At 40.7% G+C, this 23,843-nt stretch overlaps 1 protein-coding gene across 1 annotated transcript in view; it reads left to right on the top strand.

Annotated features, from left to right (window-relative positions):
- The window catches only part of LOC116852556, a 210,463-nt gene that overhangs the window by 39,645 nt on the left and 146,975 nt on the right, over positions 1-23,843 (top strand). The window contains exons 17-20 of the mRNA XM_032833053.1: positions 1,180-1,361; positions 6,830-6,993; positions 8,873-9,074; positions 16,145-16,530. Of these exons, the coding sequence (XP_032688944.1) occupies positions 1,180-1,361; positions 6,830-6,993; positions 8,873-9,074; positions 16,145-16,530 (934 nt within the window). The remainder of the gene's footprint in view (positions 1-1,179; positions 1,362-6,829; positions 6,994-8,872; positions 9,075-16,144; positions 16,531-23,843) is intronic.

Below are 23,843 nucleotides of genomic sequence, written 5' to 3'. Positions count from 1 at the left end.
TCGTACGCCACGAAGCATACGATAATACACGGTACATTCCACCGTGTTTGTACGCGTGCATCACCTCCGCGCGCGCGCGTGTGTGTGTGTGTGTGTGTGTGTGTGTGTGTGTGTGTGTGTGTGTGTGTGTGTGTGTGTGTGTGTGTGTGTGTGCGTGTGCGTGCTGCGTATGAGCTTCACACGCGCTATTACGTTCCCATCGCGCACGGTCCGTCATTTCCTGTAGGTCAGTATAAAACTCCGTACTTTCTATAACGCATCGAATTTTTCCTACAACATTCCTACGGTGATCCGTTTTTCCAACGATCCCTCCTTGCGCGCGCGCGTCTGTATGTTTGGTGCGCCGTTTTTGCGGTGTTATGAATCGCTTCGCGCGATACGCTCCGTGACGATTCGCGCTGTTATTTATTTGTCAGGCGTGTTTCTCTCGTTTATATCACGTGTGACACCGAGCCCAGTTTCACTCGGTCTGGAAAAAAGCGGCCAATATAAAAGAAAGTGGCGAACAGGGAAAAGAGGTCACGGAAGCCGTACGGTACGGATATGTCTCTTGACCTTGGGAGATTTTTTTTCCATCTTACAATCACTTGGCATAACCGATGGAGATCGTTTAAATCGTCGCGCGAAGAGGGTACCGTTATAACGAGTAAGAGAATGGCTCAGAAAGCCCGGAAACAAAGGACGTATAGGAAAATAATTGCCAGTCTCTTGTCCTTTCTCTTTTGCGCAAAGTTCGCTGAAGGAAGAAAGACGGGAAACGGCCGATTATACGAGTGCGCACACGTTAAGTATTAGGAAGGACATGTGCTATGTTATGTTAAATTGCCGTGGTACATAATAACATAGTGTAGTGAGGTATCGTGTGCGATTTCGTTAAATTAGTTACCGTTTCTCACAAAGTTAGAAACTTCAACAAACTGCATGTTATATATATTTTTTAAGTAAGTAGTCTACGGAGAAAGGAAAATGATTAAACATTTCGGAGCTTTGTTATTATTATTGTTGTTATTTTAAGAATAATTTGTAGGGAATACTTCAGATATTTTTTGAGTGAGATTCCTCTATTTGTTTATTTTATTTAAACCGCTCGATTTTCAAGAAATCGATCGGAACGTAAAGTGCTATTATCTGTCTTGTATATGTTGCTAGTGTATTAAATTATGTTGTGCATGTTTTTAGGTATGATCGAAAGATGGGAGACCTTGGCGTCGCGAGTTGAGCAAGCACAAATGGCCAGCGCTCTTCATCGCGAACTGGCTGCCATGCGGACGGAGTTCAAAGCGACGCATGATCGCCTGTTCGATTACGAAATCGTCTTGGAGCAGCCGCACGTGCTTGATGATCGCATTAACGGAATCACTGTAAGTTTCTTTTCGTATCTATCTGTGTTTGTTACTTTATACATGCACACATGCGTTCATTCGACAGTTGTCTTTAAGAAGGTGCGTTTACGCTTCACGTCAGAAGCCAGCCGGGTTTAAATATTGTATGTGAAATATGTATGCATTGTTGGCACTTATAAGAAGTATTATGTAACACTACAAAACTAATTTTTCAAGAGCTACACTGGTAATACCTATGTGTGAGTTAAGTATCTATATATCTCTCATGTATATTTTTCTTTTCCTGAAAATATTGAGTAAATAGGCTATTAATTATAGAATTGTACGATATTTTATCTGAGATATTTTTTCTTTTTTAATAAAATTGAAGAATAATTTTAATTTTGATTGCTACAAAACATGTTTATATACTTCTTATTGGTGCAATTTGTATACGTGCAAATTACATCTAAGGCAAATGTTGGGTACGCACATAACGAGATTTTTTCTTTTAATTGAATGCATAAAATTGAAAATGCTCTCTTTTACAGGGTAAAAGTACAAACGTTAATGAATGGATGTCGCTAAACAGTTGCATGAAATCAACAAACTTTTTATAATCAGTCGGTAACTAGCAGATTTTTTGTTGATTTTATGCAATTGTTTATCATTAGCTGTTAACACTTGTACTTTTACTCTGTAAAACCATTTTTAATTTAATACATCCAATTAGAAGAAAAAAGAAAACTATAAAACTGCGTTATGTCGATATCTAGCATCGTCTTAATTCATTTAAACGTTTTCGGAGCATTTTTTTATTAGGATAATATTTTAGATAGTTTCTACCAACAATAAGCAAATTACACGTATATGTGTCAATGCACCGTCGGTAAGTGTACCGGTAGATACACACTTGCTAAACTAGAAATCTTCCATTTCAACTCGACTGATATAGTAGGGATTCGTTTGCTTTGTCTCACCTCAGGTGCAGAAATGATGATCATAAAATTTCGCAGTTTTTAAAAAAATATGATATTGAAACATACTAACAGAGTTTAACATAAATAAAGTCTTTCTCCCACACTTCTCATTGTTTATCTTCAAGGCAATGAGTTGTTTAATATATCTCGAGACTACTTCAATAAAAACTGCTCAATCTCATGTAAAATCTCATGGAAAAGTTGCGCAAGTTGCTCTTGTGACGTTTAATTTGCAACTTTAACGCCTTATCACCGTTTACATAGCGCATTAATCAACATCGTCTTAACCGGGAGATCGATGTTATATTTCGAATATAATTTTTACGTCATTTTTATGTCAGTAACGAATTATTAACGTTGAATTTCCTTGACATTATCGATTATGCATAAATCCAGTTTCGCCAGCAAATGTTGCGTCGAAATTTCCAACGTCTTCAAACATCCGCGAGGATATTTATCTGGAATCCGAGTGTACGGGAGAAAAACTCGAAAGTTTCCGTGCCGCGAGATGCGTCGCCCTTGACGAATTTCTGAAAGTCCCTCGGAAATCGAATCGCAATGAGAAGGCGCGTTATTGGAAATGTCTCCGGTATGGCGGGCAAGACAGAAAAGTCAGAAAAGCGGGTGGAAAGCTCTCTCGACCAGCTCGTGGCCGGGGAGGAGGAACAAAATGAAAGCGAGCGAAGGAGATGGGTGTGAGAGGCGAGAGGAGGAGGTGGCGGAGGTGGAAGAGGAGATGGAGGAGGCAACGGAGAGGAGAGACCGGAGGTAGAGAAAGAGTAGGAGAGAGCAGTCAGGAACCAAGTAGAGAAGGTAGAGAGTGGCGTAAAAGCGTAGTCGTGTCGCACGTACGCTCGTCTGACGGCGACGTGCTCGGCATCGCAACTCGCGAGAGCGAACGCCGGCGGAACCTAGCCAACCCCCTGGAGTTCTCCACCCCCGAGAGTCATCCCCCGATCCTCCGGCACATCCAGCCCTACTACCGTGGTGGAACCTCTGGAAAGCCGCCCCGCGCGCCCCCGCAATATCCTCGGCACCCTCCCAGCCTCATTGCGAAGACCAAACACATGCTCCCTATCTATCATCAAGATATATTAGCGTCCAACATTTGCCGGGTGAACTCGTCGCTCTGCTGCATTATGCACGAGACGTGTGTGTATGTGTAGCTCGCGCCGAACCGCGTCCGAACGAAAGCCGTGCTCTTGTTTTACATGCTTCCCTCTTCGCGTCGCGTCGCTCTCTGGTCTTTCCCGATGACACGAGGTCTTCGACGTCGCTGAAATGTCGCGCACGAGCTCGGCCACGGAAACCGCGGCTCTTCTTCTGCGGGAAGAGTCAGGAAGAGGGTCTGGTTTTCATGTTGATACCGGCTAATTCGCTCACTGTCGCAAATGCATAGAGCAGCGCATAATCGTGAATGTGTGCATTGTATGTACATGTATGTATGCATGCGTATGTATGTGTGCACACGGTGGACAAAACTGTCAACAAGCTGATTACTTATCGGGAATGATTGTTCGTGACACACGTGGCGACGGCGAGCTGCGATTGGAATGCAAGCCGTGCGGCGCGAAAAGCACATCGGCGCGGCCGCATGCAGACTGACGCGCGAGACTGAATTGAACGTTTCGTATGTATTATGCATTGCTAAGCAGGGCGCAATTGGGTCTACGCGCTCATTCGGTGGCACGTATTCACGCGCAACGCGATTCGATGAGGCGCGTCATCTGCTGATTATGTTATTGCGTAATATCGGACAAACACACATATCCGTGCAGCAGAGGCCGCTCTGCCGGGGAGAATCTCGTTACTCGCACTTACCTTCACCTTCGTGGAGCCGGATACCGCGCGATAATTCATGTCGCACGAGCGAGCAGCGCGTTTCAGCGCATCCGGACTCGGCGTATTTCTTCTCGCATGAATGTCGAGATGTCGAGGAAAAAAAAAAAGAAAAACGCCATGCACCCCCGAGCGTGTCACCCTTGAAGTCTTCCCTTTCGCGAGAACGAGCCGCGTGCGCAAACGCGATACCGCGGGGACCATGGCGGCGCAATTAAAATACTGGCGGCAGTGGATCTCCGTTCCACTTAGTGCCGCGGAATTACGAGACGTAAAAAGCTAATTCTCTACTTTTACAGGGTACGTGCTCACGGCGACGGCGGCTGTCGCCGCCACCGCCACCGCTACCTCATAGGCATGCAGGTCCCGAACGCACGGCGACCGCTCTCTGTATACCGAATTCGAATCAATTGATTGGCTGTTGATTGGAAATTGAATTAGATCGGAATGTGCGTGTCTCTGCGAGGGTACAACGAGCGAGCGCGAGGGTGTGGTGGTGGCGGTCGCTGTCGGGGTGGGGCCCGGCGGGGGGCGACGGGGAGGTAGCTGCTGCCACTGGTTATGCGTCGTTGATGCTGATGGTGGTGGCGTAGAGGAGCGTACCAGGGTGGCTACGAAAGAGGGGAGAAGCGGAGCGGTCGCTTCTGCCTTTGCTGTGTGCGCGGAATATCAATGACAACCACTTTTCGCCGGACACCGGAGCAAATCCACGCCGCGCACTTTGCGAAAGCGCTTCTCTCGCGCTCGGCCTCGTGGCCGCTCTCCTTTTCATCGCGCGATTTGCCCCGATTGACGACGCAAACAAAGCCACCGGCCGACTCTGCCGACGCTGCTTCGCCGGCGGTGTACAGTTGATTAAGATTATCTACCTCTGTGGGGACGAATTCTTTTTCTTCGCGGGGAGAGGAAGGCGAGAGTGAGAGATCATTGATCTTGATGATCGCGCGTCGCCATTGGGAGTGACACGAGCGGGTAGGAAGGGACATTATTTATCGGGAATAGCATAGCTAAATATAAGGGTTGTAGAAATACGCGGTGTACGATGCAGTAACCACGTCACGTTGTCACATCCCTGTCGTCCTACCGCGGGACGCTCCCGACGAGGACCGCATAAATAAACCCGGGTTTACGACGGCGACATAGGGCGTAAGAGAACGAAAACGAGAGCCCGTTCCTCTTCTTGCCGTTCCATTTCTCTCGCTCATCGCGTGACGAGGAGACCTCGAGAAAGCTCGTAAAGCTCGTCCTTGCGGTCATCTCGCACGTCTTATGTCCTTCGCCTCGTCGTACGTTCTTTAAAAGTAATTTCCTTTTCCCGAACTACTGGCAGTGGTCTTGCCATCGCGTTCATCGCGACGCATCGTCGGTCTATCATCAATCGGACGCGCTGACTCTTTTATGTGTTCTCGATAAAACCAGAAATAGCGATTTAGTTTTGCCGAACGTAAGTAGATCTTCCGGAAGTTTCTTTTAAAACGTTTTCGCACACGGCATTCGAATATCGTCTGGAACCAACTTGTCCAAATTTTAGCTCTATTTACAATCTCAAAAAAAAAAAAAAATATATATATATATATTCCATATTATTTTGATATTCTGAAGTCTATATCAATCTGGTTTAAGTCTGTTTAACCTAGTAATTTAGTCCGGAAAAATCCTCTTTAAAATCTACACACAGAAAGATATTATTCTACTGATAAAAAAGCAGTTTTTTCTTTGAAATAATAGTTATCTTTAATAAAGATTATTTTTTTTATAATAGTCTTCAAGTATATTCATCACAAATTTGAGAAAAATTCATTCTCATGTATTCAGAAAGAGAATTTATTCTCTTTATAAAAGTATTATAAAATCTTATCGAAGAAATTGATTCGACTCTATGCAGTAAACAAACCGAATTTTTATTTTAATTTCATATTCTTGGTTGAAACTGCTAAATTTTTTTAGAATTTAGAATGCATTTTTAATAGATTTGATGCTTGTAATGAACTCGTGCTAAATTTATGGGTATATAAACTTGTGGAATACTTGAAACAAGTAACGTTGACTCAATTAAAGTTATCGTATTAAGAAAAATGAAGATGAAAACTTGATACATGATTTAAAAATTATAGATAGCACTAAGATCCTTTGCAATCGTTAAGAAGTTAAGCATGATCAATTTCCTTCTCTTTAAGGATACTTACTGATAAGCTTAACTGATAAGCTCCTTAACTGGATAAAAAGTGGCGCGCAACCAGTGTAGGAAATAAAAACTGTTTTCTAATTAATTTCAGGCGCCCATAAGTGTTGGATCTTTTTTGTTTTATGTAGAAAGATGCATGAATTACACATTGATAAAACGAAAACTCATAATTAATAACAAAAATCATAATTTTGTGAGTTGGATTATTCTTGCATAACTATAGTCAATTCTCAGCGGATATGAAAACATGAGACGCGGAATGCAACATTGTTGACTGAGATAAAAGAAAGCGTAGTCTGATTTACGCAGCGAATCAGACGCGATAAAACTCTCTTAGACCCCACGTATATCCGGTCGCTGGATTCTTAGTCTACTACTGTGGCCACTTTATACATCACCTTCACCCTTCGGGCGACCCCTGCGCGTTTGCCCTTGCACCGCGGGTAATTCGTTTGAGTTAGGCAACCGAGCTAGCTACTAAAAATGTATATTTTATGTTGCAGGCCGAGCTGACTGTTCTGAAAGACCGCAAGGCTGCGATGCTCGCATTGAACGTCTCCGCGCATCGACTGATTACCGATCTCGGTGCCTCCGCGCCTTTGATCTGTGCTGCCCTCAAAGATGGCGTAGCGGATCTTTATAGGATATGGGATGAAACGTTCCAAAAGTGAGTGTGCGATTCATTTTGTATTGCTTGCTTCTCAGATTAGTTTTAGGAAAATAGATACAGCACACTATCCTTTCTCGTTGACATCTTGTGGTTAAAAAGAAAACAGTAATAATAATTAGATACTTCTCAAGAGAATTACTGCCTTCCAAACTGTTCGGTATTATGGACTTTGTTCCGGGTAATCATTAAAAATTGTTGATTGATCGATTATTTCTGGGTAATCATTAAAAATACCTCCATCTCCCGCGAATATAAACTTTAATAGTTCGCTGTAGAATTTGGAGGGAATCTCGCTGTATGTTGACGGTTTGATAGTACTCTTGATTAATTTGGAGAATATCTTGACCACGGGGCTCAACGGGACATAGAATAGTTGGTACTGGATCATCGGCCGGCCGTTTGCTGGCCGACGTGTGACGTTAGGCAAATATTGTGAGAGGTAATGAAGCCACCAAAGCAAACAGCGGAAACCGAGAGCGGCATAGGTACCGCCCGTAAGGGCTCTCCTCGTTGGGATTTTGACCCGTGTCGTGGGATTACTAGCTTTAGCGGAGATCGCGTTTAATCATGGACCTTTTTCGAGTGACAGCTCGGACAGAAGAGCGACCAATTCGAGCAACGAGAAGGGTCAGTGCAATATCTTCGACCTCTTGCAATTTTGCCGATATTCGCGGCATCGATCGCACGCGCTAAATTCGGCAATTTCATACCCAATTTAATTTCAGCTCAAAACGTTGCGTGATCATTTTATCAATGTGAAACTATAAGGTGCGAATCTGCCCCTTTATCTGAAATTTTACCTACAACATGCAATTTCAATATTCACATTCACATTCAATATTCATTTCAGTATTCAGATTCACAAGTTCTGCACGCTGTGACATATTTAATGTTAAGATTTATTTATTACTGACAAGTTTTGCACACAGACTGCAAGTCTTTATAATGTGCTTCAAGCAATTATTGTTAAAAAAAATAGAGATAATACAAGTCACGCTTCTCCGACAGTAGTTTTCTTCGCGTGAGCAACGAATAGTTAGCGCGATCATTACAATCCCCTTTTAATTTCCATATGAGCACTCGATCCCCCTCTTTGATGGGGGTTTAGACCATTCAAAGGGGTTTACCACTGACCCATTGGGGTTTGCAGAGGTCAATCCTATCCGTCCGCTTAGTACGAAAAGACATTTTTATTCTCGACGGGAGATGATTTCCACAAAGAATAGTTCTCAAGCTCGCTTATTCGTCTGATTAATCGACAGTATACAGCTGAAAAAAACGTCGCGATAGTTTCGTCAATGTTGTAAAATTGCACATCGTACCTCCGATTTCTCGTCTTTTCGGCGGATACGCCAATGGGAAAAAGGAACACAAGCCTTCTTCGATTCATTCGTATATTCGCTGGGGGCGTTCAGATTGACCTCGAATAAAGTGTTTTTATTTGCCGATAGTGCCGGAGGGAGGGCCTACTAATAATTCGACGTCTTAATGTTTGCACAACGGCTTTCCCGTCTTTCTGTGTTTTTTATTGTATTGACTCGCATGATTTTTCCGCCTAAATTTACCTTGCCTCCTCTCACCCTTTTGAAAAATAATGAATAATTCACGCAGAATAGATTTAATAAAAACTTTCACCATTGTTGAAATTAATATGGACGTATTATGCACAAATGTATTGTTATTCTTTTTAACTTATATTAATTTTGTGTTGTAAAATTGTAAAATTAATAAGAAGTGTTTTTTTTTTTTTTTTGTAAAATCATGAACGAGAGTTTTATGCTGAAAAATATCATCATCATATAATCGTTATAATAACAGCTTTTCTAAACAATGTGCAACATCTGTATTACAAGTGCACCTACGATTTTCTTTTCAGATGTAACCAGCAGTTGTGCGCTTTGCAAGCCGTGCAGCAATTCGGCACACGCTTGGCGGAATTGCAGTCTGCTCTGCAGAGGGACAAAGACACATTGGCGGTCCTTGACGTAGCCCTGCAAGCGGGTGCCACCTCGGAGGTTGCCTCTTCCGTTCGTCACGTCGCCCGGCTTCTGTCTGAGAGACAAGACATCAATTGTCAGGTACTGTCCCTTCGATTTGATTCGACCTTTGTTCGTCTGATCACACAAAAAAATATTCTGCTCTCTCTCTTTACTAAGAAAATCAATTACTCGATTTACTCATCTTCTTTTAAGTAATGGTTTCCTACAAGGAATATTTTCTTGATAATGTCTTGAAATATGTTCATCACAAACTTTAGAAAAGCTCATTATCATATACTCAAAAGAAGAATGCATTCTCTCTTTACAAACATATCATAAGATTTCATTGCATAAAAACTTTGTTTGACTGTAAGTAAACTGAATTTTTGTTTTAATATTTTTAATTGAGATGTTAAACTTAAAATTCAGAAAGCATTTTGAATGAATTTGATACCTACGATGGGCTTACAATAGATTTGCGGATGTATATACTCATGAAATATAATATTTGAGTCAAATAATATTTATTTGAAAGCAGTACGAATTTTTCTGTGTGTAGTAATAGCAATTAGATGCATCAACAACAGGAAATAACTAACTGTTAAATCATGTGTCATATGTTTTTGTTTATTTTGAAGGAAAAACAAAACATGATTTGACAACACACCAGGACAAGTACAAGACATGATTTAACTGTTAGTTCACTTTTCACTCGATTGCAGCCTTAGTAATAGTAATAACCAATAGTAAACTTATTACAATAGTATTCACATATTATTGTAATAATTCATAGACGTATTCTTTCACACTTTCGAGATTCTTTAAAATAGAATTTATTCCGTATAAAAGCCATTCTACAATTGCATAAACTTGATCGTAAATGGTTGTAAGTGATTATGACAATCAATCAAAATAAGGCAATCATGAATAAAACACTCTGATAGGTTAACTCTTACGCTCACGATCACGCTTACGCAATTGTAGAATGGCTTTAAGATTGAATTGATAAGCTTGTCTGTTTACATCATATGTCTGTGGATTACAATACTTGTTTACTTTAACGGAAGGTCAACGTTTTAGCATGTAAACAACAAAGTCTTTCCCGAACTGTTTGTCAGATATCCCCGTCGTATCCTTGATTTTCAATCGGTTAGATAGCTGTTAGCAATTATTCAACGCTAGTGGATGGGGTAACGGTTCCCAGAGGTATCGCTTGTGTGCATAAAACCATTTCCCCACATAGATTGGGAGAGTCGCAGGTCTCGGGGATGTAACTTACCTAAAGGAAAGCGAGATTATAATACGAATTGTATATCCCGTTTCCAATAAGTCACGCTAAATCGGTTTGTAGATTGCGTTCTTCGGATTGCGCGGTACAGATATCATATCGATCTTTTCCTCTTTCGATTGACATAAGCGCTATTAAAAAGCAACGATAGTGAAGTCTCCCTCAGGTGCGACACTCTGTCCGTTATTCTGTGATACCTTAAAATCAACGTATCTCTCAATTTATTTTGTCGTTTATATTAAATTAATTTTTTCCTTTGTTGAATGATGTATCTCTTTCTCTCTCTATATATATATATACGTTTACTGTCGCGTCGTAAAACAATTAGGAAGATGGAAATAATTGAGAATTACGTTATACGTGATACGTAAAAGTTGTATACGTGCGTCACATATGGCGCACGTCGGGAGATAAATCTTCGAGTAGCCTGAACACGCGCGCAGAGGTTGCTCGAAGGAGGAGGAAGAGAAGGGGCCAGGTCGGAGAGGGTACGTTTGACAGATGATACTTGTCGATATCGCGTCTCCGTTAAACGCCATCACATCCCCCTATTTCCACCATATCCGTCTTTAATTTGCATATAAAGTAAATCTCTTGGCAAGCCCGTTTTACGTCGGTTCTTTGCTTTATGGACGTAAGGTGAGTAATCGAAGGTGCAACGAATGGCGGGTCTGCAACCATGATTTTCGATTGAGTCGCTCGTTTAACTTGTCGGGAAGACGTATCTCTCATGTTCGCGTCACTCGCCGGAGATTCGCGCGTTTTCAGCAAAAAGTCAGTTCAATCGAATTCACATCAAATACCGCTGCGATACGTTCATAATCACGTGAAATACTAGTTGCCGGAAATACTCCCTGAATTTTGTTGCAGTGCAGTCTCATTCAAAACGAGCGAAAAGTGGCAGTATCTTCATTCGCAATAATAGTGACAATATTGTCACTTGAAATCGCAAGAGTGTATGTTTTCTTAAGTGTAGAGTGGATTCTGAATCCATGAGCGAATGTTTCAATCAATTAGAACAAATGTGTTCCTGTGACGATGTGAAGTACATCAGATTCATTGTCTTCAATTTTGAGTAAAAATATTCACTCCACCATTCAGAGCAGAGAATTCACTCTATATAAATGAAAAAGAATTATTTTACTGCACCGAAAGAAAAAATGTCTAAAAATAAAAGAATATTTATTTCGTGGATATTACTAATATATTTCCTTAAGTCTGCATTCTTTTATTTATTTTAAGTAGAATAAACAATGGACTTTATAGGAAACTAAGATTTTAAGAAAATTTCTATTTTATTATTTGAAAGATATTCTATACTGGTATAAGTAAATGTGTTATTAGTACTCATCGAACAAATATTTTTTATTTCTTAAATATTTTTTCTTTTATAGTATACCATAATATTCGCCACTTCGAATAGTAAACCACATAGTGAACCAAATAGTCATTCAATCGATAACAGAGAGAGAGAGAGAGAGAGAGAGAGAGAGAGAGAGAGAGAGAGAGAGTGTGTGAAGATTATTAAAACTTTATATTTCATGATATTTAGAATATAAAATAATATATAATATAAAATAACATATAGAAAATAGTGAAAATATATAAATTTAATATTTCAACTTTTTTTCTAACGATAAATGAGACATCCTGTATACACTTCCGCTACGTACGCATTACAGTTTATAGTTGACGTATTACGCGGTGAAAATATTTTCGAGAGCTCGTATCTCGCGTTATGCTCGATGCGTCGCGCGTATCGGTCGCAGTAGGTGCTCTCTAACAATTTCCAATTGTCCCCGCGCTCATTTCGCCTGTCAAGAAGACGTACGACCCGCGACACAATGCTCTCTCTCCAATAATAGGAGCCTTTCCTTTCGTCTTCTCGTTTCTTCTTTTTCCGTGTGTATCGCCGCGTCTATATTTTAACGTATTCAAAGTCCCGTCAAGGCGGTATAATCCGAAAAGTTCTTAGTCTTGCCGATCTACAGCACTCGAGGGAATAATTTCATGCACTTGACATTACGCTGTTCTTTTTTTCTCTCCCTATCCCTCTTTCTCGCTTTTTCCATCCTCCCCTCGCGACACAGTCCTCTCGACTCTCTGCTCTCTCCCCCGTCTCTTCCTTACTATTCACTCTTATTTCGGAGAGTCGAAGAAGAGGGAAGTGTACGATAAAGCACTTGACATTACATTCTTCCTTTTCACGTGGCATTGCGAATTTTTCCCGGCCCTTCTATTTCTTCGGTGACAGTCTTCTCGTGCACGGTTGCGAAGTGTTTATTTACAAAATCGGAAAGACATTTTTTTTTGTTTCGATGTATACTCACTTTCACACAGAGAAATATCAGTCTACTGCTGAGAAAAGTGATTATTTTTCTTCTTTCAAATAATGGCTACTTTCGCAACAAAGAATATTTAACAGTCTTAAAATATGCACATCACAAATTTTCGAAAAGCTCATCACGATGTTCTTAGAAGAAGAATTTATTTTCTTTACAGGAATATTATAAACTTTTATATCTATAATTTTTATATCTATAATTCCTTTATATCTATAAAGGAATATTATTAACCAAATTTTTCTCTATTCGAGAAAAAGTTGGTTCGATTTCGCTTCGTAAGTAAACGGAATTTTTGTGTTTTAATATAATATTCTTGAATAAAGTCCTAAACTTACTGGGATTCGGAATGTGTTTTGAGTAAATTTACTACTGGTGACAAATTTGTGATTGATTTGCGGATAAATAAACTCATGAGATACTCGAAACAAGTAATACTTATTTGAATGCAACATGCATTTTTCTGTGTGCATATACAGGACAGAGCGCACAATTTTTCGTATCGAATCACAATCGACAGAGGCGCACGGTGAATCCATGTCGACGGACACGCTCGTTTAGTTCTTCCAGCCGCGAGAAATCCATAAGTTTTGATAGGTAGTAAATAAAATATTAGCCGGTGTATACTGGCTGCTGTGCAGGGGCAAATCAAGAGAGAGAGAGAGAAAGAGAGAGACACAGAGAGAGGGGGGGGGGGGAAGAGAGAGAGAAGGATAGATAAGTTTTGGCCGGGATACAGCAGCGAGTCCGAGTTGCTGCCGAGGGTGTTGGCCATCTCAGAGCCAGCGGCTCCCTAGGGAACTCCGATCGTTAATCGCCCGAACGATTCCCTTTCGCGTCACGTACGGGAATGGCCCGTGGAATCAGCGTAAAAATACAAATTTAATATCAACGGTGGGTGGCTGTCTGGTTGTAGTTCGTGTCGCCTCGAAAATTCCGTTTTGCTACGTGCGCTCGCGGGTCGACGGACAAGTTCATTAATCGGGCATTCGATCCGCGCGGTGCGCGCTCCGCGTTAATAATATACAATAAAAGATATCGCCTTCTCGCCTTTCAAGATGTACTCCGTGGATCTCGAACGAGTCGTCTTCTTTACTCTCGCTTCCGTTATAGGCGAATCCGCACGTGTACAAATCATCTCGCCGAGCGATATCATCCTGCTTCCGTCAATAGTTTTTCACTTCTCTCCTCGAAGATTTCGCGTCAGCGAGTGAGCGAGTCGATTTTTTCATCTCGCCTTTTCGCGATATGAGATATTTTACGTTATGTATCGCTATGCTGCACCATACATACATACATGGCCCGTTAAATTAGGTATATAGTACATGTATATATCGCGTTATATGTGTACTCTGTAACACTGTGTGTGTGTGTGTGTGTGTGTGTGTGTGTGTGTGTGTGTGTATGTGTGTGTGTCTTGTATTTCGCCAATGTAACCGGATATAAGGAGCTCCTCGCAGTTTTCTTTCGCGCGATTGGCCTTTCGGGCAGCGTGGATTCCGTCTCGACTCACTTCGTACCTACTATCCGTTATACCAGAGTATACCGACTTATATATAGGTTAGGTTGAAGGTTGCTACTTGGTATGCGGATCGCGCTTTTCATTACCGGAGGCTCGTTCCCTCCGTCTCCACCGTTGCAAACAGCCTAAACCTACCCTTTCTTCCACGCAGCCGCCCTTCCCTCGACTGTCTGTCTACTGCTCGACCACTACCACTGGCATTCTCGCCGGTATTCGCGCCATGTTTATCGCGCTCCCATAGCGCAAACGTGTATCTGCAATCCGAGAAGACGCGCACATTTCTTCGGTGAAAATATATTGATTCGCGCTGCGCGATATATTTGTATTTACGCATCGCCGGCGGAGTTGTATCGATCGAGCAAAGGAAGGACCTCTTGTACACATCCGCGACAGTTATCGCGAAAATCGTATGCAAATCTCCCGAAACGCTCGTCGACGTATCGCGGAACGATCAATTCGGCATCGAACATCCCCGCCTTATTCTCGCTTCTCTTTCACCTTGCACACCCTCGTCTTCGCCCTCTCTCTATATAATCGTCTTATACGCTTTCTGATGCCCTCCGGTGATGCGCAAGAGTGGATTATACAATATTCCATATCGTGTCCTCCCGAGTATACCCGCACTTATCAGGATCTCGCGATCCGTCGCGCGCGCTGCCGTTTCGCTGTAATTTTCCACTGATTTTTCCCTTTTTGTCTCTCTCTTCCCTCCCCTCTCTCTCTCTCTCTCTGTCTCTCTCTTTAATCGGCTTCTGTGATCAATAATCACACATCGCGATGAGAAACTGACCAATGAACCAAACGTTAGCAGTATGTCGGCAGATTCGATCAGAATACCGTGGCAGATCTATATAGTCATCTGTGTCCGCATTAAATTCATATTTTGTCGACAGAGTCTGCTGGCAAAACTTGATATTGGCGGCAGAAACCGAGCAGAATCTGCAGTACTTCCCATTTCAATATATTTAAATGGTTACCGAACGACAGATCCTGCTCGGTTTCCGCTGTCAATCCACCGCTGTCAATACTTTGTGGATTTTTTATGCTTTACCGCAAAATTAAATGATACTGGAGCGTATTAAAATAACACATTAACACGTCCTCCACTTTTAATACGTTAATACATATATCTTCTAATGAACAAACGTGAGATGCACACATATAGTCGATATTACAAATGCGAAAAATATTTTCTTTATTTTTTTTATTAATGCTTCATTTCTAACCTAATAGAGATGCAAAGATAATAAAAAGAAATATATAAGTGTTTAAATATATATATGTAATTCGAGTATATTGCTATAAATTATAAACTTTGCATTGCTATATTTTCCAAACAATACGGTCAATAATTTTAAAATTTGTATATCACGTCGCACATATCGTCTAGCTTTTAATATCATAGTATTTTTTTATTAAAACTCTAATTTTAGTTTACAAGAAATTAAAAATAGCAAACCAACCTCAAGACACACATATAAAAGTGTCAACTTTACTTTTCAAATACCTCAACTCCTAAATGATCAATCTTAATTACACGAACAGTTAGATAATATTTCAGTTTATATCTAATGCAAGTTTCAATAAATTCTTAACAAATTCATTTCGCTTTAGAACCTCCTCAATCTAATTTTGAATATCGTCTTTTAGTATTATAGAGACGAATTTGAAGTTACGTTAAGCAGTTGGAATACGTATACGTGTGTTAATTCAAAATGCCGATATAGTGTGATAAAGGTAAAAACGTGTTAACGCGTTATTTTAACACACTTCATTTCACAGTGTTCTGCTATGAACTTTTGCATCAGAGACTTTCTGCAAAATCTGCTTCTGCAGATTTAACTGTTCGGGTGCGCCCATCCTTGTGGCTAAAGTACTGTAAAACAATAATGTATTAAATGAATGAATAATTCGTTAGCTATACAAATAAATACGAGTACCAAACGCTACCGGGTTGCACCAGATCGCATCGCGATCAACGATTACTGAACCGGCGCGCAATTATGTTTTTTTTCAGAATGACGCAGTGTTGAACGACACGACGACCGAGGAGGTGCACTGCGGCTCTCTCTCGAAATTTGCCGGCGCGTCCGCAAACAATCTTACGCAGGAGGGTGGATCCCTCTCCGACAGTGGGATCTCCGACAGCGGAAGTGAGCAGGAATTGAGCGAGCGGGAGCGCAGGTTAGCCGCTCTTCGCCGATTGACGCGCAGCTTGGAGACTCAGTTGGCACCGGGCAGCAGAGCTCTGACCGAGCTCTGGAAGAGAATCGAGGGTACCGAGGGCGAGCTGCGTGATCTGCAGAAGCAGTGCAGGGAGCTCATCGTCCGCACGAGTGCGGCGGCGAGTGTCGACGCGCGTGCCGCCAAGCGAACGGCCAGCCAGGTTCATCACTTCGCTGAGTGAGTACTGAACTATTGTTCCCCATTCGTCTCGTCGAGCGATCCTGCGAGTCTCTCGACGTTACATCACCGCAAATCCAAGCGTGCTACTTTCAAACGCGTAAGCGTCCAATTTGGTTAAAGCTGTTTTCTGAGCTTCATTTTGAGCTACGTCAATTAACGCGCTTAAGATACGCGTAAGTTGCAATTTAATACGTTTAAGAAGAGATTCAGCCGAAACAGCACACTTGGATTTGCAGTGATACCGCGGTTCTCTCGCCTGGTTTCGCTCGAACGTGCGCGAATCGCGTGCACGAGACGCAAAATGATAGAAATGATTGGGAGTTTTCGAGTCGGATGAATCGACACTGCCAATAATCACGATGACGTTCCGAAGAGATGATGAAATCGAGTGCCATTGAACCAGATAAACGAACGCTCGCCAAATTTCTCCGGATACCTTTGAGAACGGGACTCGCTTCAGCACTAAGAATCGTCCTCTTCACACACATTTCATTTGCATAACGTCGAAATGGGAAGTAAAGAATGAAGGCGACTATTTAGATGTGGAGACACGAGGTCGTTGGTCCATAACGCTTGAGCGAAAGGCGGCTACTCATTTGAATATAAGAACTCGGCCGAGAACTGGCGCGGTGACTGCACCCACTCCACTGCCTCTCTGACGGTGTGTGACGCGCAGTTGTTCAGAGAGTTTAAAAAAGATATATCCAAATACGATTAAATGCAATTTTTTTGGATCTAATTTTTTGGGACCCAACCCGATCTTCCAAGATAATTATGGGTTCTCTGAATAGCGATATAATATTTCAAACATGCAATTCCGAGTGAGGAAAACCAAGTTTTTCCTTTGAGAAAATATTTTTATGTTTTTTTGTTGTCTTTATTTGTTCTGATATTTTACGTTAGAATTGAAGGAAACATGTTGACTACCGAAGTAATTTTATTATTCAGTAAAATACTCAAGTGTTTTAAGAATATTTTATTTGAATGCAATATTTGATGTAAAAATGGGATTCCCCATTTGATACCATAAAAGTATACCGACATTATCGACGGGAAAAACGCAAGTTCCCGTAGTATCTCTGTTTCGATTCTAGACAAAGAATCCATATTAGGCATAAGAATGGGGATTCTCAATTGGTATTGTAGTGGGATAACTAGTTTTGGGACAAATTTGGACATTTTAATCAGAACTATGTTGCATCCGGAGAAATCCTTGAGAGATATTTCTACGCGGATCATACCCGTTATCATGGCGATTGGGTAAACGATGTCTTCCTCATTGATAAATCCTTCCCCACGAAGGATTTGAAAATGAGTGAATTGACGCACTTGTCACTCTTCATCCGTAGCCGCAACCCAGAGCGTCGAGTTTCTTTCATCTCTTCTTCCGTTTAACAGATACAACCTTACGACGTTGCTCGCCGATGGTGAATTACTCGGGATTCCAATTATCATCGGTGTACCTTATTTAACTTTGTTTTAAGGACGCTTTTATGGCCACGTTCAATCACCGCTCGGTGGCGGCGATAATAGGTTTAGTTTTCGCGGGCGTGAAGCATCTGCCACGCCGAGTCGTAAAAAAGACGTATAAAAAGCCAGTGCCATTTTCTTCGATCGACGGCTTTCCGTCTCGCTGTGTTTCTCCTTTTTTTTTCATCTAGCCGCACATCGTAAAGCGTGCGCAGGCCGCGTTTTAACGACAACAAGGGACATTTTTAAGCCTTTCCTCGCCGCTTGCAAATTAAAGCGGAAACCGAGCGAGTACTCGCAGCGCGCGGAAAACGAACTGACTACTTACTCGCACACATTTACGTAACGCTAATGGAGCGGCGAGCAAGGCAACGCTATAATTGCAAGCCCAATTTCGCTGCCTCCGAATTACGTGGATGCATCTCCAAATTGATTTCCCGGCGAACTTTACCATTACTGGTTTACTCGTATTATCGTGACCCGTGGGACGGCGTGAATTAATTTTCGCAGTTGCGAACTCGTTCCAAGTTTCTCCTCCTAAAACGATCGAGTGCAGATCCGGCCTAGCGAGCTAACGGATTATCAGGCAAAAACGGAACGGAACGTCGCGAATTACGATTCAGGATTCATGAGAAGCGTGGAAAATTTATAAGAAGCGTAAAGGATTTACTAGGGAAACGTGGAAGAGCGCAAAAAGGAAATTTTATCGCGAGCTACAGTACGATTGAAGTATGCCGATTTAAGGAGGTTTGGGAGACACAAAGGCACCCGTTGCAACGCAACTCGCGCAAACCAATATTGACTCTGTGCAAATGAATTTCTTTGTAGGACGAGCGGAAAGAAAGAAAGAGAGGGAGAGAGAGAGAGAGTGTCGCGACTTTGAGTCGCGTGCGTACGGGGCTCGCTTCGACCATCCAAACGTGTTTTTGTTTTGCTTCGTATTTTCCAGTAAACGCAAGAAAGCGTCCGACCGCGGCGCAAGCATGTCGAAGAGCAGCGCGTCGGAATCACCACCGGCGACGAAGAACAACACCTCTAAGGACTGCGACTTGGAGAGCGACTTCGACAGCGAGTTGATGCCTCACAGCTGGGTCTGGCGCATCTTCAAGGTGGCGTTGCCCTTCCAGCTCGCGCTGGTCGCCCTGTTCTGCGCCGCTTGCCTCTTGGGGCCGCATTGCTGCGAGACTGCCAATACGCTCAATATGTCGTTTACGCCGCAACTGCGCTACATCGGAGGACGGCCGCCAGTTTGAGCGGCCCTGATCGGTCAGGTACACGCAACTAGAGCGGAGATGATGCCGAATTTTATTAGCGGTTTTGTTTCGGGTGCAAACAGATGACACGAATGTCTGTTACATCTCTCCTCTGCGCACCGGTTTATATTAGCGGCCAAGCTCGGTACAACGTGCGAAGACCATCCGCGAATTTGTAGCGAGCGCTATCGAAGTATTACTAGATTAAATCTCGAGCGCCTGAGTCCGGCGAATAATCACACGTGACGAGGGAAGAAGAAGACGCATGCCAGCAATCACGTAAGAAACGACTGATCCCTTCCGTCAATCACTGCCTCTGTGTATGTTCTTGTTTGTGTGTTTTTTTTTAATTGCTTTGTGTCGGGTCACGCGAAATTTCTTTGACAAACCTCAAGTTTCGATTGCAAGCAATATCACGAATTACAAGAGATTATAGGGAAAAAACGTTCAGCAGCAGTCGACAATCTTGCGCGGATATTGTTGGATGTATTTAAGATGTATGTTTATTTAAAAGAAAACGAATAAGTAAACAATAATATATAATTACTTAATAATATATATATATATATATATATATATATATATATATATATATATATATATAACATGTATATATAAATCAATCCCCGTACACCTTGATATTTGACGGGATCCAAGCAAGGATGTCGAAAACTGGCAACTATTGAGCGTTTTCCCCTCACACAAGAACCACCTGTTTCAACCAGAGAAACTATAGTTGTTGGAAATATTTTATTTCATCTAATATACACATAATAACGCAAAAATAAGACCGTAAGGAAAAATTATGTATATTAAATATACGTAAATATTACGATTCGATGAAATTTGCAAACAAATAGCCGTGAATCTCGAACATTGCAGTTGCAAGCACTTAATTACTTATCCGCGCTTCGAAAGTATTTCGATAGTCGTATGAGAAGGAGACGTAAGCAGATCGCAACATTGAGCTTGGCGCCGGTTATTTTCCTGTCGTCCTGAATTACGCGAATCAGCAACCTATGTTATTGTTGAAGTATAGATATTTATTTATATATATATATTTATTTATATATATAATATATTTATATATATAATATATATATTTATATATATATATATATATATTTATTTATATATATATATTTATTTATATATATATATATATATATACATATATATATGAAAAGAAAGAGAGAGAGAGAGACATCGTATATTATATATTTTACTTATTATACAGTGTCGTTCGGGGGATGATGTTCAGTTCTCCTCTCACGTAGGAGACAGTAGGCCGGCTCTGTAACTTTTAAACGATATTGTCGTTATCGTACTGTTATCGTCGCGCAGGTGTAATACATGGTAGAAGAGTTGTGCAACAATGCACCATGCTAACGACGTCGTGCAAAGTTAGGGAATCGGCCTGCAGGTCCGACTAACGTAACGGACTCTGTACGCTTTTGACAAGCATGAGTCCGTTTGCATCGAATTTCACCGGGAAATTGTATACTTGGAATCCGTATTGTTAATCTTCCTATTTATTCCAAGTATCCTCCCGTAATACTGCTTTTAATATGTATGTACAGTAATCATTAACGTGATTTTTTATTCTCTCAATGAAACAACGAATATTTATTTCGAGGCATTTTCTTTCTTCTCATACATCGCGAGAACAAATCACACGAAGCTCTACATTAGATAGTTACGTGCCGATTACATTTTCACAGAACAGAGTGGCTCGTACTGAAATTCTCCTTTAGACATGTGCATGATAAACGGCATACCAGCCGTGAATAGAAGAAAAAAGGAAAAAAAAGAAAAAGTGTCGAATTTAGTACAAAACTTTTAACGCGTTGGGTTAAAATCGGCATAAAATGTTCACTTTGTGTCTTAAAATTGGCTATACAAGAAGAGAAAAAGATTTCTTTAGATTTTTAATAAGTTTTATCCAAATTTTAATAAGTTTTATCTAAACAAAATTTGATTATTAGAACACTCCAAAGAAACTAATATTTTAACCAATAAGTGATTGTTCGGCTTTTCAAGTAATTTTATTGTTTAATTAAATTAAAATTAAATTTTATTATTTAAGTAATTTTATTATTTTGTTAGTCCAAATAAGAAAATAATTTTATTTAATTTTTTCATTTTACTAAGAAAAGTTCGATAATTCTATTGAAATAATCTGAAGAAACTTTTAATTTTTGCGTTACTAACGGTTTGCTTTTTTATTTTATCGTATGCGCCCTTCTTTCCCCGTAATTTCCCAACTAATGCTCCCATCATTCCGTGATTCGATCATCCTTATACCAATCACAGTTTGGATCGCTTGACTTCAACGATCGTATAGGAATTGCAAATGTCTACTAGCTCTGACGATATTTGTATTATAACGCATCCTTGTAAAATTTACCTTTTTTATATTATATTTATTAGTAAAACAATGCATAATAGTCGATTTTTAAGTAAATATTATATTGTGTTTAGTTTAAATAATCGATTATATTGAAGAATAAAATGTTTAAAACAGTAGTTTGTTTTTTGCAATCAAATAACATAATTGAGTCGAACAGAACAAAATTTAAATTACAATATACTTGATTGAAAATTGTTCGTAAATGACAATGCTTTTCCCATTAAACAATATAGTTTAATCTAATGAAACAAAATGATACTTGATATAAAATTGTTGTTTGATGTAATATGATATTGTTGAAGTCGAACAAATTGGAGTCCAATAGATAGGAATTCTGAATCAAAGAAACCTCTTTTTCTCTGTGCACGCTTGTATTATTGTATAAAATCTCCACTAGTATTCCAATGAAGTCATAAGATTGCGTTGCATGTAGAAGAGTCATGCACGAGTGTAAATTTTAAACAAACTTGGGAGGGTATCGAAGTAGTTGCGAAGCAGGCAGCTGTTGATGATGCGCTGTGAATGATAAATATAACTTTGCATATTAATAATTTAGATGCATGCGTGTATATGTGTAGTTACAGCTATTGCATGCGTTATGTCATTCCTGAGAATATTCTGCTCCACTCTCCGTTTTACCTTTTTTGTTTCACTCTGGCATCGATAACAATGTGCATGTTATTAACGATATTTAATTAACATGTCACACATATAATCGGAAAATCTATTCATATGTCTTTTTTTGATAGAAATTTGAAAACACGCGATGCATTTTTATAATCCTCTGCTCACGACGCGAGTCTTTTAACAAGAGAAAAATATGCGCGCGTCATTTAAGACCAGAACGACGTGTCGACACGATTAGTAAGAACTTTTAAACGTAAAAACCTATTTATCAATCCCCCCATCCCTTTTAGACGTGTCTTTGATATTTGAAGGCACTTGGATCAGAAGTGAAATGGTAGCTAATATAAATATACTTAAAGTAAGCGACTTGTGCTGTAAGAGTCGAAAATTATTTTTTCAAAAAGAAACAGATATCAATTTTTTGATAGGAATATGAAAATGTTATAATTTGTAAATCTATTTTGTAGAGACTTTTTAAGAAAGAAAGAGGGAGAAATGAAGACGAAAGAAGGTAATAAGTACCAATGATGGTAACCATTCTCCGAATTATGCGATGTGAGACAAAGAGGAATGCCTTATGGCCAATTATTGAAAGCTTACGATTTGCGAATGCTTACCGTGTAAGCGCACTGCGTCTTAGCGTAATGATTCCGATCCATGCTTGTGCAGATCTTAAGCTCCTCATGAGGGAGGCGATATCGTCGGTAAGTCCATCTGACATTATGCGGACTGTATAGAAATAGCGAATACAAACGGTGTACATATATAGAATAACTGTAAGTGCGCATAGTAACGGTGGGACGATGTTGTGTTTTATGGCTCACAAGAAATTGGATATCATGCGCGCGAGAAAGGATACTAGTGACGCACGAGCTACGTCGTCCTCTCCTTCGAAGCGTAGAATCACAAACACACAGTATCGGGCCACTGTTACCTCACTTTCCAGATGTTTTGTGAATTTTTGTTTTATATTGTCTATAATGCGGTAAGGTGTCGCGAACAGTTTATTTTTTTTGTTCTCTTACGTAAGTACCATGTGCTACGAATAGCGCGAATATTGTTTAGGCAGAGTTTTCTCTTGCGACTGTGCCTGTGAAGCAAAGATGTTTACGGTGATTATGTGCTCGATCTTGCTTGGACTTGATCTGATGCTTGAATAGAAAAAAAAGAGAGAGAGATAAAAAGAGAGATAAAGTGCATTAGATAGAGATGGAGAGTAACTACTGTTCACAGTATCGATATCTCTTCAATGGAGGAATTCATACGCGTCAGCCGAATATGTTTCTTAGATCTCGACGCACTTTAGATCGCACCGTAGTGGAAGCCTTGTATACTTTATCTGAAAGTATACCGCGCTTCTCGGGAGACTTGAGTCAGCAAGACGATAAGAAAGGGAGTTACTTTCGTACGTCTTGTGTCACATCGATGAATCGCAATTAACGGCGACTATCTCGAATAACGAGTATTTGCGAAGTGTGTAAGAGAGAGAGAGAGAGAGAGAGAGAGAGAGAGAGAGAGAGAGAGAGAGAGAGAGAGAGAGAGAGAGAGAG

Source organism: Odontomachus brunneus, unplaced genomic scaffold (genome assembly GCF_010583005.1).
Source record: "Odontomachus brunneus isolate Ranch 3 - 2012 unplaced genomic scaffold, Obru_v1 Obru_scaffold_234, whole genome shotgun sequence".
Classification (NCBI taxonomy): Eukaryota; Metazoa; Arthropoda; class Insecta; order Hymenoptera; family Formicidae; genus Odontomachus; species Odontomachus brunneus.
The sequence above is the reverse complement of the archived record's forward strand: the minus strand, read 5'-3'. Positions and strand labels throughout refer to the sequence as shown.